Genomic DNA, 17,858 nt, shown 5'->3' with positions numbered 1-17,858 from the left:
TTCAAGTAGCTAAAAATCGGCTAGAGCTTGCTCTTCTGACTTCTAAGCCAGACATCTTTCTTCTGTGCCACTTTAAACATTAGACTTTAACTGTATATAATTCTTTAAAGACAAATAACTAATCTTGGATAAGATGTCATCTAAATTTTTCCCCATCCCTAGGAACATACACTATAATAATATGATTGTAAGATTCTTTTTGTAACATGCCCTGGAAACCACTAGTTGGGATCATGGTTACTATATATATATACACACACATATATATGGGGAAAATGGGCCTTCATAGAAGCCCACTCAATAAATAGTAGGAAATGAAGAAGTCTAGAAAAGTATTTTCATAAATATGTATCACCTACATGGCTTCAAAATTAAAACACATGCTACATTAAGGCTTTTGCCTATCCATTTCTCCAGACCCTGATCAAGTCTAGCCTCCTGCAAGTTACCTCACCAGCATTATATACAGCACAATTCTTGTCCTCTCTTAGCTTCTATTTAAGTAATAATCAACGTTTCACTAAATGGTATGTTTCATTATTTTTAAATTGATTGTTTTGTTATATATGTACCTTGATGACCCTAAAATTCTCCAGAGGCTTGGTCTATATACTATATAGCCATAACTCTCTTAACACTAAGAATACATTATGGGACAGATTTTTCAGAAACGTCACAGCCAGAAGCTGGGGTGGCATCACAGTATATTTCAGTGTGGGGTAAGTCAAAGTAAGAAAATATACTCAATACTAACTAGCAAATGTGCCACCAAACATGAAATATCCAACTGGAAATACTGGATAGAGACTGGGAATGGAGGAAGTAGCCTGAGGTCACCACAGGTAAGTTAAATAGCTCAGGAAAGAAAGGCACAGAAAAAAACAAAAGGCAGATCCCTGAGAGGAAATCCAAGTGACAGATTCAAGCTAAAAAAAACTCTTTTATAAATCCATATATAAAAAAGATAAATAACTTAATTTTTTAAATGGACAAAGAATGTGAACAGATATTTCTTCAAAGAAGATATACAAATGACCAATACCCAGATGCAAAGATGATAATTGTCATTAGTCATTAGGGAAATGCAAATCAAAACCACAAGATACAACTTCAGACCCACTAGGATGGCTAAAATCAAAGACAAACAATAGTAAATGTTAGTGAGGATGTGAAGAAATCAAAACCCTCATATATTGCTGATGGGAATATAAAATGGTGCAGGTGCTTTAGAAAACAGTTTGGCAGTTCCTCAAATGGTTAAATAGTAGAGTTATTATATGACCCAGCAATTCCACTCCTGATAAACCCAAGAAAAATGAAAATATGCCCACATTAAATTTCTAAAAAAATGTTCATAGCAACATTATTCATAACAGTCAAAAGGTAGAAGCAACTCAAATGTCCATCAACTGACAGAAAGAGAAAATGTAGTCTATCCCTATAGTGGAGTATTATTCAGCAATAAAAAGGAATAAAGTACAGACACCTGCTACAACGTGGATGGACCTTGAAAACTCATGGTAAGTGAAACAAGCCAGATACAAAAGGCCACATAGTATATGATTCAATTTATATGAAATGTATAGAATAGGCAAATCTATGGAAGTAGAAAGTAGATTAGTGGTTACAAAGGCCAGAATAGGGGATGGAGCATAAAAGAGTTGACAGCTAAAGGTTACAGGGATTCTTTCTTAAGTGATGAAACTGTTCTAGAACTGACTACAATAACAGCTGCACGTTTCTGTGAATACACTAAAAATCACTGAATTGTACAGTTTAAATAAAATAGGTTACCTGTATCATATGTGAATTATAGCTTAATAAGCTTTTTTTTTTTTTAAGAAAAAATGTAATTCAGGAATACCCTACTTGAGTTGGCCTAGGCTAGGATTCCTGCAGCCTTAGTCCATGAATTTCCTCTGCAATATATCACCTTAAAATCAAACATTCAGCTTTACCTTAGGGCCAGTAGTTCTCAAAGGGTGCATGTTAGAATCAGGTATAAATGATTCAAAGAAAATACAGATGACTGGGACCACCCTAGATCCATTGGATCAAAATCTCTATGATGGCATACAGACTTAGAATTTTTTCTAAGTTTCACAAAAGAAGAAGTTAAACAGTAGGAGAAATGAGGCTTTAACAGACATGTTAAGAACAAGTGGAGAAATTTGACTATGGCCTTTCAGTTAGATGCTATTATTGTACTGATATTTAACTTATTGGATCTGATAATATATTGTGGTTATTTAGGAGACTGTCCCTGATCTTAGGAGAAATATTTAAAGGTGCAGCATCATAATGTGTGTGGCTCGCTTTGAAATAGTTCAGGAAAAATATATATACATACACACAAATAAAACGAATGTGGCAATGTAAAGTTACAACCAAATTGGTCAATCTAAGCAAGCTTATATGAGTATTCACTGTACCTACCCTTCTTTCCATTCTTCTGTAGGTTTGAAATTTTCAAATAAAATGTTGGGGTCAGGGAAGTTCCAAAGTGACCCTGATTTTCCCTGTGGCCTAAGGATCACAAACTTCAGGTCACATAAGGAAATCTCTTAATCCAAAAAATTTTAACTCCCCACCTGCTGTAAGACTTCTTCCCCTACCCCCACTTTCCAGGATGGACAAATGGACAAAGCTTTCTACCTCATATATGCCAACCCAAAAGACATAGAATTTTAGAATGTGTAGCCCTTCAAAAATGGGAATACGTTTTTGTATTGCACCTACAAATTAGTGTGCCTTGTCTTACTGATAGAGAGAAGAGTGTCACAAACTTAAGGTCACATAAGGGAACCTCTTAATACAAAAATTTTTAACTCCCCACCCACTGTACATCAGCAGAAAAACAGCAAGTGGCTTAAGTAAACAGACAGGGCTACTGAAAGTAGAAGGGTACAAGATGCAATCACAGGCAAAAACAACTTGCCCAGACTGCACACTTAATCTTTGTTAGGTTCTGTCCACCATACAAAGCCAAGACAAAACAGGCTCATTTTTTCATCTAATATGTACTGAGGGCCCACTATCCTATCCTCTCCACATGTACTAAAAATGTATACTACAGAGCTATATATACACAGATGCTATACACCTTCATAAAGTTAAGAACTATTTCTATAAGAAAGCCCTTTTCCTGGAAATGTATTCATTCATTCAATCTTATTATATCTTTTTCCTGACTGTCACTACATAATCAGTACCAGTGACAGCATGAGAGAACAATCAAAATATATTCAATTAAATTCCATTATTTTTCTGTACTTCACTTTGAGAAATTAAACTACACAAATCCTAAAAAAGGAAAATAATAAATAATAGAGGTGGCAATGACAAATGACAATCAAGGATTTGTTAACAAAGCAAGGGACCAAGTTTACTAACACTTACCAAGCCAGCAGTAAGAGAAGGTGCAGACTGTCCAAGGCACTGGTTCCTCATTCGAACCAGATTTGATGCTTCTCCTGAAGACTGCCAAGTCACCTGTCCCACACTGCTATGTACACTGCTGGACAAGGGGAGCAGCTGCTTACCTTCAAACACAAGGTTTGGAAAACATACTTGTAATTAATTTATTAATTAATGATTAAAAAATACAGAGATATCAAGTAGATAAAAGTGTATCAATCCAAAACAAAGCGAAGTTTCTCCACATCTATTTTAGAATGTGTAGCCCTTCAAAAACTCCAACTGTCTTGACGGTGAAAACTGAAAGTGGAACTGAACTGAATTGACTATCTTATATTCTCTGTAATATCCACTACCATGCCAGCCACCAAACCTGACACCAAACCTAGCAAGCTGGGACTTTTCCAGCCCCTTCTGTCCTACCCGGCTTCTCAACAAAACAATGCAACATGAGTGGAGCCAACAGCTTCTCCTAGACAAGTTTGCCCTTAGATTTCTGGAAGACAAACACTCAACTTACAGTGCTCTGTCCAGACTCCATGTGCTCAGTCCAGGTTGACTTACTGTCTTAATCCCACTGAAATATTGTGAGAAAGTCACTTACAAAGACTACCTAGAATTGCAATGACTTTCTAATTGAGGTGCAAGTCCCATTTCAGCCCCTTCCTTCACACCATTCTCGTACTGCCACTAACCAAACAAATGTGGCCAAGTCAGTTCCTGGCCTTAAAAACTTCTGACGACTCCCTACTGCTTAAAGAATTAAACTCTTAAAATGGTAAAAATAATCCTCCATAAATCTGGATCATCTTCCTGGTCTGATTTCCTTCCATTCTTTTCTGCACCCACTCACTTACTCACCTTCAATATTATGCCTTACACTTCCACCTGACCTGAAAACCCTTTTTCTTCCTGGTAAAATCCTATTCATCATGAAAATATCCACCATAATAAAAGTGTGAGCAAAAGGAGGTTTTGTTTTTGTTTCTGCTACAACATATCCTTTTATTGCAAACAAAATGTGATGCAACTTATTTGGAGGTTGGTTAAGCAAAACTTATTAAAATTTTAATTTGAATATGTTTGGACCTAGCATTCTACTTGCAGGAATGTAGTATAAAGAAAAAAAGAATAGTAGACCATAATGTTCACCTTAGCAATGCTCACCATAATGAAACTGGAAATAAGATAAATATTCATTACAAGTTAAAGAAATCATAATATCTCCACATAATGAAATACTGGACCCATTAAAAATAACGAAGCAGCTCAACATGTAGTTAAGAGAAAAATGTTCAACATTTCCTGTTGAGTAAAAAAAATGCAGAAAGGAAGTATGTAGCATCTGACCCCAATTCTGATTTTTAAAATAAAAAAGTTTGTGTACAAAATTTTCAAAGTATATTTAAAATAATAGAGTATATATAAATGGTTTGGCAGGAATCACACAGAAGATTTAGGACTTCTCACTTTGCCATGATACATGTTTTTGTACTCAAATTTTTTTATAACTGACATATTTTACTTTTTTAATCAGAAACATGCAATTTTTTAAAATCTAGTTATCTTTCAAGTCTGCCCTCAAGTGTATGCTTTACTAAGAACCCTTTCCATAAAACCCTCCACAAAAAATAAAGACGAATGGTTCTGTACTCAAAATGTCCATAAGCCCAGACTAAAGCCTGCCTACCTTCTTTCCTTCCTTTTGCAAGTATTGCCAAGTTCTCCAGATGAACTGCCCACTCCTCATCTATATATCCTAAAGGAATCTGCTTGTTAACTTACCCTATCCACATATACAAAGGCTGATATCATATCTCTATCTCTTTCAAAATGAAGGCCTGTAGGGGAAAAGGGGCTTACACAACTGCAGAAGAGACCCATTTGGACATATATGTTCCAGTCTGGGCTTGAAGTGTACAAAGGACTGCCAAGAGTTTGAGGAAAACAAACATAAAACAGAAGGAAAATATGAACAAATGGAGCAGCCAGCTCTTTAGTAAAAAAATAACTCAGAAAAAAGGAAAATATTTAAATTGTACAAAGAAAGCAAAGAGGCTCACAAACACATGGAGGCTTAACAACACGCTCCTAAATAATCAATGGATCAATGACCAAATCAAAATGGAGATCCAGCAATATATGGAAACAAATGACAACAACAACACTAAGCCCCAACTTCTGTGGGACACAGCAAAAGCAGTCTTAAGAGGAAAGTATATAGCAATCCAAGCATATTTAAAAAAGGAAGAGCAATCCCAAATGAATGGTCTAATGTCACAATTATCGAAATTGGAAAAAGAAGAACAGATGAGGCCTAAGGTCAGCAGAAGGAGGGACATAATAAAGATCAGAGAAGAAATAAATAAAATTGAGAAGAATAAAACAATAGCAAAAATCAATGAAACCAAGAGCTGGTTCTTCGAGAAAATAAACAAAATAGATAAGCCTCTAGCCAGACTTATTAAGAAGAAAACAGAGTCAACACAAATCAACAGTATCAGAAACGAGAAAGGAAAAATCACGACGGACCCCACGGAAATGCAAAGAATTATTGGAGAATACTATGAAAACCTATATGCTAACAAGCTGGGAAACCTAGGAGAAATGGACAACTTCCTAGAAAAATATAACCTTCCAAGATTGACCCAGGAAGAAACAGAAAATCTAAACAGACCAATTACCAGCAACGAAATTGAAGAGGTAATCAAAAAACTACCAAAGAACAAAACCCCCGGGCCAGATGGATTTACCTCGGAATTTTATCAGACATACAGGGAAGACATAATACCCATTCTCTTTAAAGTTTTCCAAAAAATAGAGGAGGAGGGGATACTCCCAAACTCATTCTATGAAGCTAACATCACCCTAATACCAAAACCAGGCAAAGACCCCACCAAAAAAGAAAACTACAGACCAATATCCCTGATGAACGTAGATGCAAAAATACTCAACAAAATATTAGCAAACCGAATTCAAAAATACATCAAAAGGATCATACACTATGACCAAGTGGGATTCATTCCAGGGATTCAAGGATGGTACAACATTCGAAAGTCCATCAACATCATCCACCACATCAACAAAAAGAAAGACAAAAACCACATGATCATCTCCATAGATGCTGAAAAAGCATTTGACAAAGTTCAACATCCATTCATGTTAAAAACTCTCAGCAAAATGGGAATAGAGGGCAAGTACCTCAACATAATAAAGGCCATCTATGATAAACCCACAGCCAACATTATATTGAACAGCGAGAAGCTGAAAGCATTTCCTCTGAGATCGGGAACTAGACAGGGATGCCACTCTCCCCACTGCCATTTAACATAGTACTGGAGGTCCTAGCCACGGCAATCAGACAAAATAAAGAAATACAAGGAATCCAGATTGGTAAAGAAGAAGTTAAACTGTCACTATTTGCAGATGACATGATACTGTACATAAAAAACCCTAAAGACGCCACCCCAAAACTACTAGAACTGATATCGGAATACAGCAAAGTTGCAGGATACAAAATCAACACACAGAAATCTGTGGCTTTCCTATATACTAACAATGAACCAACAGAAAGAGAAATCAGGAAAACAACTCCATTCACAATTGCATCAAAAAAAATTAAATACCTAGGAATAAACCTAACCAAAGAAGTGAAAGACTTATACTCTGAAAACTACAAGTCACTCTTAAGAGAAATTAAAGGGGACACTAACAGATGGAAACTCATCCCATGCTCGTGGCTAGGAAGAATTAATATCGTCAAAATGGCCATCCTGCCCAAAGCAATATACAGATTTGATGCAATCCCTATGAAACTACCAGCAACATTCTTCAATGAACTGGAACAAATAATTCAAAAATTCATATGGAAACACCAAAGACCCCGAATAGCCAAAGCAATCCTGAGAAAGAAGAATAAAGTAGGGGGGATCTCACTCCCCAACTTCAAGCTCTACTATAAAGCCATAGTAATCAAGACAATTTGGTACTGGCACAAGAGCAGAGCCACAGACCAATGGAACAGACTAGAGAATCCAGACATTAACCCAGACATATATGGTCAATTAATATTTGATAAAGGAGCCATGGACATACAATGGCGAAATGACAGTCTCTTCAACAGGTGGTGCTGGCAAAACTGGACAGCTACATGTAGGAGAATGAAACTGGACCATTGTCTAACCCCATATACAAAAGTAAACTCAAAATGGATCAAAGACCTGAATGTAAGCCATGAAACCATTAAACTCTTGGAAGAAAACATAGGCACAAACCTCTTAGACATAAACATGAGTGACCTCTTCTTGAACATATCTCCCCGGGCAAGGAAAACAACAGCAAAAATGAGTAAGTGGGACTATATTAAGCTGAAAAGCTTCTGTACAGCAAAAGACACCATCAATAGAACAAGAAGGATCCCTACAGTATGGGAGAATATATTTGAAAATGACACATCCGATAAAGGCTTGATGTCCAGAATATATAAGGAGCTCTCACGCCTCAACAAACAAAAAACAAATAACCCAATTAAAAAATGGGCAGAGGAACTGAACAGACAGTTCTCCAAAAAAGAAATACAGATGGCCAACAGACATATGAAAAGATGCTCCACATCGCTAATTATCAGAGAAATGCAAATTAAAACTACAATGAGGTATCACCTCACACAAGTAAGGATGGCTGCCATCCAAAAGACAAACAACAACAAATGTTGGCGAGGCTGTGGAGAAAGGGGAACCCTCCTACACTGCTGGTGGGAATGTAAGTTAGTTCAACCATTGTGGAAAGCAGTATGGAGGTACATCAAAATGCTCAAAACAGACTTACCATTTGACCCAGGAATTCCACTCCTAGGAATTTACCCAAAGAACGCAGCAATCAAGTTTGAGAAAGACAGATGCACCCCTATGTTTATTGCAGCACTATTTACAATAGCCAAGAATTGGAAGCAACCTAAATGTCCATCAATAGATGAATGGATAAAGAAGATGTGGTACATATACACAATGGAATACTACTCAGCTATAAGAAAAGGGCAAATCCAATCATTTGCAGCAACATGGATGGAGCTGGAGGGTATTTTGCTCAGTGAAACAAGCCAAGCGGAGAAAGAGAAATACCAAATGATTTCACTTATCTGTGGAATATAAGAACAAAGGAAAAACTGAAGGAACAAAACAGCAGCAGAATCACAGAACTCAAGAATGGACTAACAGGTACCAAAGGGAAAGGGACTGGGGAGGATGGGTGGGTAGGGAGGGATAAGGGGGGGATAAGTAAGGGGGTATTAAGATTAACATGCATGGGGGGGTAGGAGAAAAGGGAGGGCTGTACAACACAGAGAAGGCAAGTAGTGATTCTACAACATTTTGCTATGCTGATGGACAGTGACTGTAAAGGGGTTTATAGGGGAGACCTGGTATAGGGGAGAGCCTAGTAAACGTAATATTCGTCATGTAAGTGTAGATTAGTGATAGCAAAAAAAAAAAAAAAAAGGGCAGTTCCTGTGTGGTAACCTCCAACGAGTTCTACACAAGGGTATAAAGGGCATATAAAAGTGTAGGCAAAGGGTCTGTTTGTGTTTATACAGAGGATCAAAGCCTAATTGGGCTACCCCGAAAATGAAATAAGATACGATATGAAAAAGAACTTCCAACATCTGCACTCTCTGGAAGACTCATGCCAGAAAATGATCATCAAAAAACCCCAACAAAGATCCACGCACTGCTACAGCTGTAGATGCACTCATCCCACCAGTTCCTGGACTTGCCATGGGAATGAGGAAGGAGATATCTAAGCTGGCCTGTGCATACAGTAAAACAACAAAATTGGACTGGATCTATACTGTTGGAACTCAACCAAGAATTTGGAGAAGTGCAAATTGTAGCGCTCCAAAGTCTTACAACTACAAACTATTTACTGTTAAAAGAACATATGGCATGTGAACAGTCCCCAGGAATGGGTTGTTTTAATTTGTCTGATTTCTCTCAGACTGTTCAAGTTCAGTTGGACAATATCCACCATATCATAGATAAGTTTTCACAAATGCCTAAGGTGCCTAACTGGTTTTCTTGGTTTCACTGCAGATGGCTGGTAATTACAGATATGCTTTGGTTATGTAACTATACTCCTATTATGTTAATGTGTGTGTGCAATTTAAGTAGTAGCTTAAAACCTATACATGCTGAAGTTACTCTACAAGAAGATATATCAAAGAAATAATCAATCTTCCCATGTTTTCTTCCGCCTGCTACTTCTATAGCTTTTCTTCTTCCTTCCTAATTACAACCCTTAAATAGAATTCGTGCCTCATATCAAATTTACCGAGTATCATAATTCTTCCAAGTGGTAAAGACACCTCAAGACAAATGCTGGGCATAGAAGCCACAGGGCATAAATATGCAAAGAAGTAAAAAGCTAACTTTTTCAAACAATAAGGCTTCTCTCTCACTTACCAACTTCACATTTCCCTGTATGGCCCCAGAAGATGACTGGTTAGCCAGAGACGGGTAAGATTCCTCAAGGGAGGAACAACCTAAGACAGGCACAGTCGCAGGGGGGCCATCAGGTGAGAAATTGGGGATCAACAGAGGTGAGGCTTAGGAACCTCAGCCCCCCGTTCTGAGAGAAATCTTCTGCATACGTGGATGTTTTATTGCCCTGGTCTAGCTTGGATTAACACATAGTCTACAGGCACACACCTGATCATCTACATGTGCTCTCTTACAACACTAAACTATGTTTTCTACCTTTATCTTGTATCTACCTACCACTTCAGCATTTTATTAAAAATAATAATAATAAAGAGAGAAATGTGGTATCCACATATAAATCAAGTATAAAAACCAAATGAGTATTCATATTTGAACTGACTGTTTATAGTTCATAATGCATGAGCAAAACCGAAAGTTTCTGTGATGACTGCCCTTGTACTGTTCACTATGTAACTTATTCATTATGTAAGAATTTGTTCTACATGTAAAAACTTGTTTGTTATGCCTCAGAAGATTGGAGACTGACAAAAATTAGGCTTGGGGTGGAATAATGATTGTGCATTGAGCATTGACTCCCCTATACAGAATTTTATTGTCGTTAACAACCATTTGATCAATAAATATGAGAGATGCCCTCACAAAAAAAAAAAAAAAAAAAGAAGGACAGACTTCCAATGGTAAAATAAATTAGTAACCGGGATGTAATGTATAGCATAAGGAATATAGTCAAGATATTGTAACAGCCTGGTAGGGTGATAGCTGGAACCTAGAATTATGTATATAAATGTTCTACCACTGTGTTGTACACTTGAAACTCATGTAATGTAATACTGTGTGTCAACTACCCTTCAATAAAAAATAATTATTAAAAAAAAAAAAAAAAAAAAGAAAAAAGGAAAATATCTTAAAAATTCTAATTGTTAACCCTATAGTGATTCAAGAGTCTAATGTATAAAATATTTCCAGTTATTGAGGGCATTATGGTAAGTGAGGTAAGTCAAACAGAGAAGGACAAATATTCTATGACCTCAAAAAAGTTGAACTCATAGAAACAGGAAATAGAATAGTGACTGCCAGAAGCTTGGGGGGTGGAAGAAATAGGGAGATGTTGGTCAAAGGATACAATTATCTAGCTATTAGATGAGTAAGTTTTGTGAATCTAATGACCAGTATAGTGATTATAGTCAACAACAATCATGTGCTGCATGAGCATCTCTTCTTGTACTCTGTATTATGTAATTCAAAGCTGCTAAAAGCCTAGATCTTAAATATTATCACCACAGAAAATAAATAGTAATTATGTGAGTGACATGTTAAAAATATATATATATATATATATTCCCAGTTAAAGATGGCTGACTGAGCACATACTTTTACCTTTTATTCCCCAGGATACTCCATTAAAATGAGAATAACATAAAATAAACAAAGGCTATATAACCCAAGAGAAAAAGAGAGTGAGAGAGACTATGAGGGGATGAACAAAATTTGGGGAAAATCTAAATCAGATAGGTAAATCATAACCAATGGAACTGGGCAAAGGAAGGCATGAGGCATGACAGCACAGAGGAGTTTACAGTGAAATGGGTTATGAGACTACCCTGCAAAATCTCAGTTAAGTTCAGTACTCAGAAATGCAAGATACCTAAGAGAACATAAAATAAAACATAAAGCTAAAGTCAGATTAAGTGAAAATCTACAGCCAGAACAGTCCAACACAACCACATTCCCACATCATACTACCCAATAGCCAGGCAACTACTTCACAAGATAGAAGAGAGTTAGCCTCTCAGAGTAAAGCAATGGATCCTGGTTGTTAGGTGCTCAAAAGAAAAAGAACTGATTCAAAAACAAAAAGAAAACTTATTTTTTTATTTGAATTTTTCATCTGAAAGTAAAAAATCTATTTACTCAGAGAATTCAAAAGATAAATCCTTAAAAAAATAGAATTGTATGAAAAAAACAAACAAGAAATCACTCTATGTGATTAAATAAATGACGGACAAAAGAAAAATTTCAATGAAAGAGTAAGAAGATAAAACCAAGAGAATAGCCCAAAAAAGGTACAAAAACAAAAAGAAATTGAAAACTGTTTACTATTAGGCCAAGGAGTATGGTAGGACTACATTTTCTTCTGTAGTGAGCTACTATTTTTAGGTGAGGTCAAATTTTTTTTCATACTCTATTGGCTGCTTAAAATTATGCCATATTTTAATTATTTCCTATTTTGGCCATGACCTGCTTATGCAATTTTTTCCCCTTGAATTTTTTAAAACTTTTCTGTGGAAGAGATGGGGAGGCACTATGGGTTTTGGAATGGGTTTTTAAAGTGGAGAAAAAAAGAAAATCAAAAGGAGCAAAGGCTGTTATGTGTTCAGAAGTGAACAGAGAACTAAAATCAAACTGAAAGAAAATGACCAGTGATAGTGGTCAACCAAGAAATATCTACCAGGTTCTGGAGGATGGCATTCAGAGATGCTATGAAGAAGCAGTAAAGAGAGGAAAACAGCCTCACCCATAAGTGTTCCATACAAGACCAACATGAGGGAAGAAGATGCCAAGGCATGAGGAATGAGAAGCACAGAGGAGGCTGCAGTTAAATGGGGTATCAGGCTGCCCTATAAAATTACAGATAAGTATAGGTAAGTTCAGCTGATACACCCTTAAATACTGACAACATAGTCCCACATTTCTTAAAAATAAAAATTAGATAATACTTACCTGACAGAGAACTGGCCAGGCTTCCTCTCCGTGACTTACAGTCATCCTGACTAAGTTGTCGCTGAAGTTTAGCTTTTCCAGTAGATGAAAATATGTCAGGATTACTGAGCTTTCTGAAGAGCAGGGGACTAAGTCCAGTTATCACATCCTTCAAAGGGAAAAAAAGTAAAACATAAGTCTTTAATGTCTTTTCTGAAAATATAAGAACTTTATATTAAACATCTCTACAACATTCATCACGGTTAAAAAGTATATCTATGTTTTATATTTCCTGCTCAATAGCTAAAGCCAGAAACATATTTCTTAGTAAAATCTGTTTAGGTATACTATGAAGGATATGGGGCAGTGGTTATAAAATGCCAAATGAAAATAAGGGGAGGAGGCTCACAAGATGACAAGATATTTTGATAAGATGTATTATTCATAATGAATATACATCTAGTTATGTTTATTTTTCTCATTTTATTCACCCTCCACCTATATCAAGTAAAAAGCATATTTTAGTTTTTTTAAAAATCATAAATAACAGGCCTCCTTTTACCTGTTAAAGTTAGAAATACCACTAACATTCAATTAATGCTAAAATAAAACTTAGAACCTTGTTTATATATCTTTACTAGGAGCTAAATACATGTTTCCAATGAAAAAGTATAAAAGTACTATGGAGAAAACACAGACAATATGAAAATACTGACAGTGCCTCCCCTTTCCCTTTATTTTAGCTTAGCCTATCCCACCCCATCCAATGCCTCTTCCTCCTCACTCAGTAAGCAGTGTTCAACATATTAAAATTCAGAATTTTAAAGCAACCACCTACCCAATTAGCAGTATTAAATGAGAAACCATTTTGAAAAAATAATAATAATAAGGCAAATGAGGCATTATTTCCTTATTTCAATGAAGGAAGCTCAAATACAAACACAGATAAGTAGCACATCAAACTGTTCTGGACAGTACAAAGACAAAATGGGAAGCATTAAGAAGAAAGAACTGAAATCTGTATGGTCAGCCATGGGAAAAACAAGACTCAAGTAACTGGTACCATGGCAACACTAACAGCCACAGGGGGTAAAAAAATGGAAACTGCCTAGCTTCTTCAGAAAAGATTTTTTAAAAAAAACCTCTAAGATCATATACTGTGATTGGTGGGCTGAAAAACATGGGAAAACACTACTATTGGTTGGTAGTGGCTATCCAGAACATAACCTACAAATGCTCAAGCATAAAAAGAAGAGTTAAGTTGATGATGAAAAAGAACTAAAGAGAGAAGGAAAAAGTATTTCTTAAATTGGTAGTAAATGGGTAAAAAAGATAAAGAGGGATATTTAGACACTGTATCATTAAAGCAATTGATTTGTCCAGGCAACTGTAACAGGAGTGAGCAGGGAGAAAGGGGAAGTGGAAGCAGTAATTATTGCAAAAAAAGGAGGCAGCAAGGGAGCAGCCTATATTCCCACCATTTGGTGTGTCAAGGATTAAACTACCTATGCATTAAGAAGAAATCATGGACGGAAGCAGAGTTTGGGCACTAATGCTGGTAACCCATCACAAAAAGCTGGCCACTCACAGAGGCAACACCCTCAAGCAGGAAGCTTTGGGCGGAGGAAAGTAAGGAGGCTTTAGAAGATTCCATAGTAATATCCTATGTGAAGGCAATCTGGAGAAGAGAATTTCCCATCCCAAAAATAAATTACAAATGAGCTACATGAAAGCCCCAGCACTTGGATGCCTGCTACACTGTATGGATGACAATTAGTCTTAGCCAGGAAAGAAACAACAAACAACAGAGTACTAGATCAGCATTAATTAAGAGAAAGCCATATCCTTTTCAATCACCCTATTCCCTACCATAACATAACAAAGAAAAGAAGCCAGAAAATGAGAGGAAAAATGAAAGCAGAGCATGCCCCTTCTTAATCCAAATCTCTCCTGTCAAAACAAAGCAAAGGGAAGAAAATGTAAATTAAATTGCATATGAAATTTATCTTTTAAACTAGGATGTCTTTTCAACTTTTACTGAGGTTAACTTTTAATTACTCATTTCAGAAAAGTATATATATCTAAGCATATAACTCAATGAATTTTAAACATACGTTAAACATATCCATGTAATTAGCATCAAGATTCTTTTTTAAAAAGACAACCACGTACCCCAGAAAGTCCCCTGTGCCTCATCTTCCAGTCACAACCCCAGATCCCTCCACTGTATAGTGGATAGAGCAACGACTATCCAGGCTTCTAGCAGAATAAAGTACATAAGGTGAAAAACTTCATATCACTTAGTACAAACTGATACAAATCACTTAGTATGAACTGCTCAGTGTCTTGCTTCTTTTGTTCAACTAGATTGGATTTTTTAAAATAGCAGAACATAACTGAATTTACCCAAGAAGTCATTAAGGGACAGCACAGGAGAATGAAGCAAATAAGACAGAAACACATGTAACTCAAGAGAGAAAGAAAAAGCACATGGGAAGTAGAACTTCCTTACTCACTTCCATACTCTTTTCACAGTTTTCTAGCTCTCATTTCTAACTACTTACAAGGTCCAGCCAAACTACATATTTTCAGGTTCAATGGGATACCACTGTACCTTTATAATAAACTCTTCCTTTCTGCCTAAACCAGATCAAATTGGCTTCTATCATTTCTGCAGTCAAATAATTCTTAAGCAAAACAGGAAGTTAAGGAGGGGAAGGAGCCTAAGATGACTTCCAAGTTTCTAGCTTGTATAAGCATGCTTATCAAGCCAGGAATACAGAAGTAGAAACAAGTTGTCTTGCCAATGGGTTTCAGTCCTGCGCAAGTTCACTATGTATTCAATGTGACCAAATAAATGACAAGAGAACGTTCTTGAGGTAAAAGGGTTTATACCCAACTTTATTTCCACAGTGGCAGGTCAATCACTAGAATCCTGTCTGCTCAGAGTCTGCATGCAGCAAGCCAGTCTCTGCCTCTGGGCCTCTCTTCCTGCACAGCCATCCTCTGGGCCTCTGTCTTTGGCGCTGCCACCACTCCAGCCTCTGCTCTGCTATCCTGCAGCCTTGCAGCTGTGCCACCGTGTCACCCAGAGCACTGGGCAGGGCTCTTTATATATAGAGTCAATATCAACACATTGCCCACACGTGTGTAGTAAACTAGCCAACCAGGGCCAGGTGAGATTCCTGGCCACAGGAACCTCCACTTTATCCACACAAGTCTACACATAAGGCACTGCTAAAGCAATAGTAAATATGAGAATAACTACAAATTACACTACCATATCTTCTTTATCCATTCATCTACTGATGGGACACTTAGGTTGTTTCCATTTCTTGGCTATTGTAAATAGTGCTGTGATAAACATAGGGTAGCGTATGTCTTTTTCAAACTGGGCTCCTGCATTCTTAGAGTAAATTCCTTAGAGTGGAATTCCTGGGTCAAATGGTATTTCTATTTTGAGTTTTTTAAGGAACCTCCATACTGCTTTCCACAATGGCTGAACTGATTTACATTCCCATCAGCAGTATAGGAGGGTTCCCCTTTTTCCACAACCTTGCCAACATTTGTTGTTGTTTGTCGGGTAACAGACATTTTAACAAAGAAGAGGCATATATGGCAAATGAACACATGAAACCATCCTTATCATCATTTATCATCCAGGAAACAAAAGTTAAAAATCAGATGGTAAGAGGTAACAGAAAAAAAAACACAGCTCCAAGCTAACATCCCCGACAGAAACATTGAAAAATAAATAAACTGTCAGAACCACCTTTGTCAGAACTCTGAAGAAAAGACAAAGGTTTATAGCAACCAAGAGAATGCCTGTCTTGCCAATGGGTTTCAGCCCCAGACAGGTTCACTATGGATTCAATATGACCAAAGAAATGACAGTAGAACATTCTTGGGGTGAAAGGGTATACCCAACTTTATTTCCACGGTGGCAGGTCAATCACTAAAATCCCGTTCACTCAGAGCGAGTCTGCATGCAGCAAGCCAGTCTCTGTCTCTGGGCCTCTCTTCCCACACAGCCGTCCTCTGGGCCTCTGTCCTCAGCACTGCCACCACTCCAGCCTCTGCTCTACTCTCTTGCAACCGTGCCACTGTGTCACCCAGAGCACTGGGCAGGGCTCTTTACATAGAGTCAATAACAATGTATTGCCCACACGTGTAGTGAGCTAGCCAACCAGGGCAGGTGAGAATCCTGACCACAGGAACTTTCATTTTATCCACAATGCCTAATCAATAAGTCAACTTAAAAATGGTAGGTAAGATTGTGGCATTTCTACTTGCCCTTGCCCACCAACCTCCTTGATGGTGAGACAGTCTTAAAGACATCATCCAGTGTTCCCAGTGTGGAATCCTGGTTCCTGGTTCCAGCAGGAGCAAAACAAACCTTATTTGTAAATAATTATTTATGACTGTTCTAATTTGTCTGGGAGGTAGCTAACAAATAGATGCAAGGCACTCTCTATATTTCACCTAACTCAGAATCTGCTCAAAGTGGAAAAGCAGTAGCATTACTCAAAAACACTGTACGGTGATCCAAACACCCACAGCCACCTGGGTAAAACATCACAAATGAGACACAATAGACTGTCTAAGGTCTGGGATGTAAAAGGGAGTTTTGGGGAGAACTTAGGGCAATTAAAAACACCTATGTACTGGAGAAATCTAGAAAGCCCAGGGCAAAATGCATGCTCAGGAAAGACATGAAAAGACTAAGCTTTCATCACAGGCTGATCCCTAAGCTCATGACAAGTCTGACCAAGTGTTAAAGGAGGGTCGCAGCACAAAGTCAATCTGCAAAGATTGGGAGGTGTGCCTGTTTGTTTATTCGTTTAGCTCCTGGAAATTAAGGTAATCTCCATTAAAACACAAGTTAAGGAACAGAGACTTCAGTACCACACACAGCAAGGAATGCTATTTCTGCAAAAATGGTTAGGGAAACTCACTAGATAAATGGACAACTATAGCCTTCACCAAAAAAAAAAAAAAAAACAGCAAACACTGAGGAAAGAGAAGAAGCTGATTTCCAGACTTATCAATAAGATTCAAATGACCACTTTTCAACATCAGCAACAAGTCATAAGACATACAAAGAAGTAAGAAAGGACAGCCCATTCAAAGAATCAAAATGAATTAACAGAAACCATCCCCGAGGAAGCCCAACATTGGACATAGAAGGAAACTTTAAATCTGCTGTCTTAAATATGCTCAAATCATACCAAAACTGAACAAAAAACA

At 37.2% G+C, this 17,858-nt stretch overlaps 1 protein-coding gene across 18 annotated transcripts in view; it reads right to left on the bottom strand.

The window, feature by feature from the left end:
• Window positions 1-17,858, bottom strand: part of MAST2 (microtubule associated serine/threonine kinase 2) — a 352,010-nt gene that overhangs the window by 234,806 nt on the left and 99,346 nt on the right. For 11 of the 18 annotated variants that reach the window (XM_036893065.2, XM_036893061.2, XM_036893059.2 and 8 more), the window contains 3 exons: window positions 12,633-12,780; window positions 4,585-4,722; window positions 3,400-3,542 (listed from right to left, as the gene is read on the bottom strand). In XM_036893065.2, the coding sequence (XP_036748960.2) occupies window positions 3,400-3,542; window positions 4,585-4,722; window positions 12,633-12,780 (429 nt within the window). Of the gene's footprint in view, window positions 1-2,436; window positions 2,527-3,399; window positions 3,543-4,584; window positions 4,723-12,632; window positions 12,781-17,858 lie in introns of those variants that run through there. The other 7 variants (XM_036893069.2, XM_036893064.2, XM_036893066.2 and 4 more) reach the window with 2 other exon arrangements.

This window comes from Manis pentadactyla, chromosome 4 (genome assembly GCF_030020395.1).
Source record: "Manis pentadactyla isolate mManPen7 chromosome 4, mManPen7.hap1, whole genome shotgun sequence".
In the NCBI taxonomy this organism is placed as follows: Eukaryota; Metazoa; Chordata; class Mammalia; order Pholidota; family Manidae; genus Manis; species Manis pentadactyla.
This window is presented reverse-complemented; position numbering and strand designations above follow the sequence as displayed.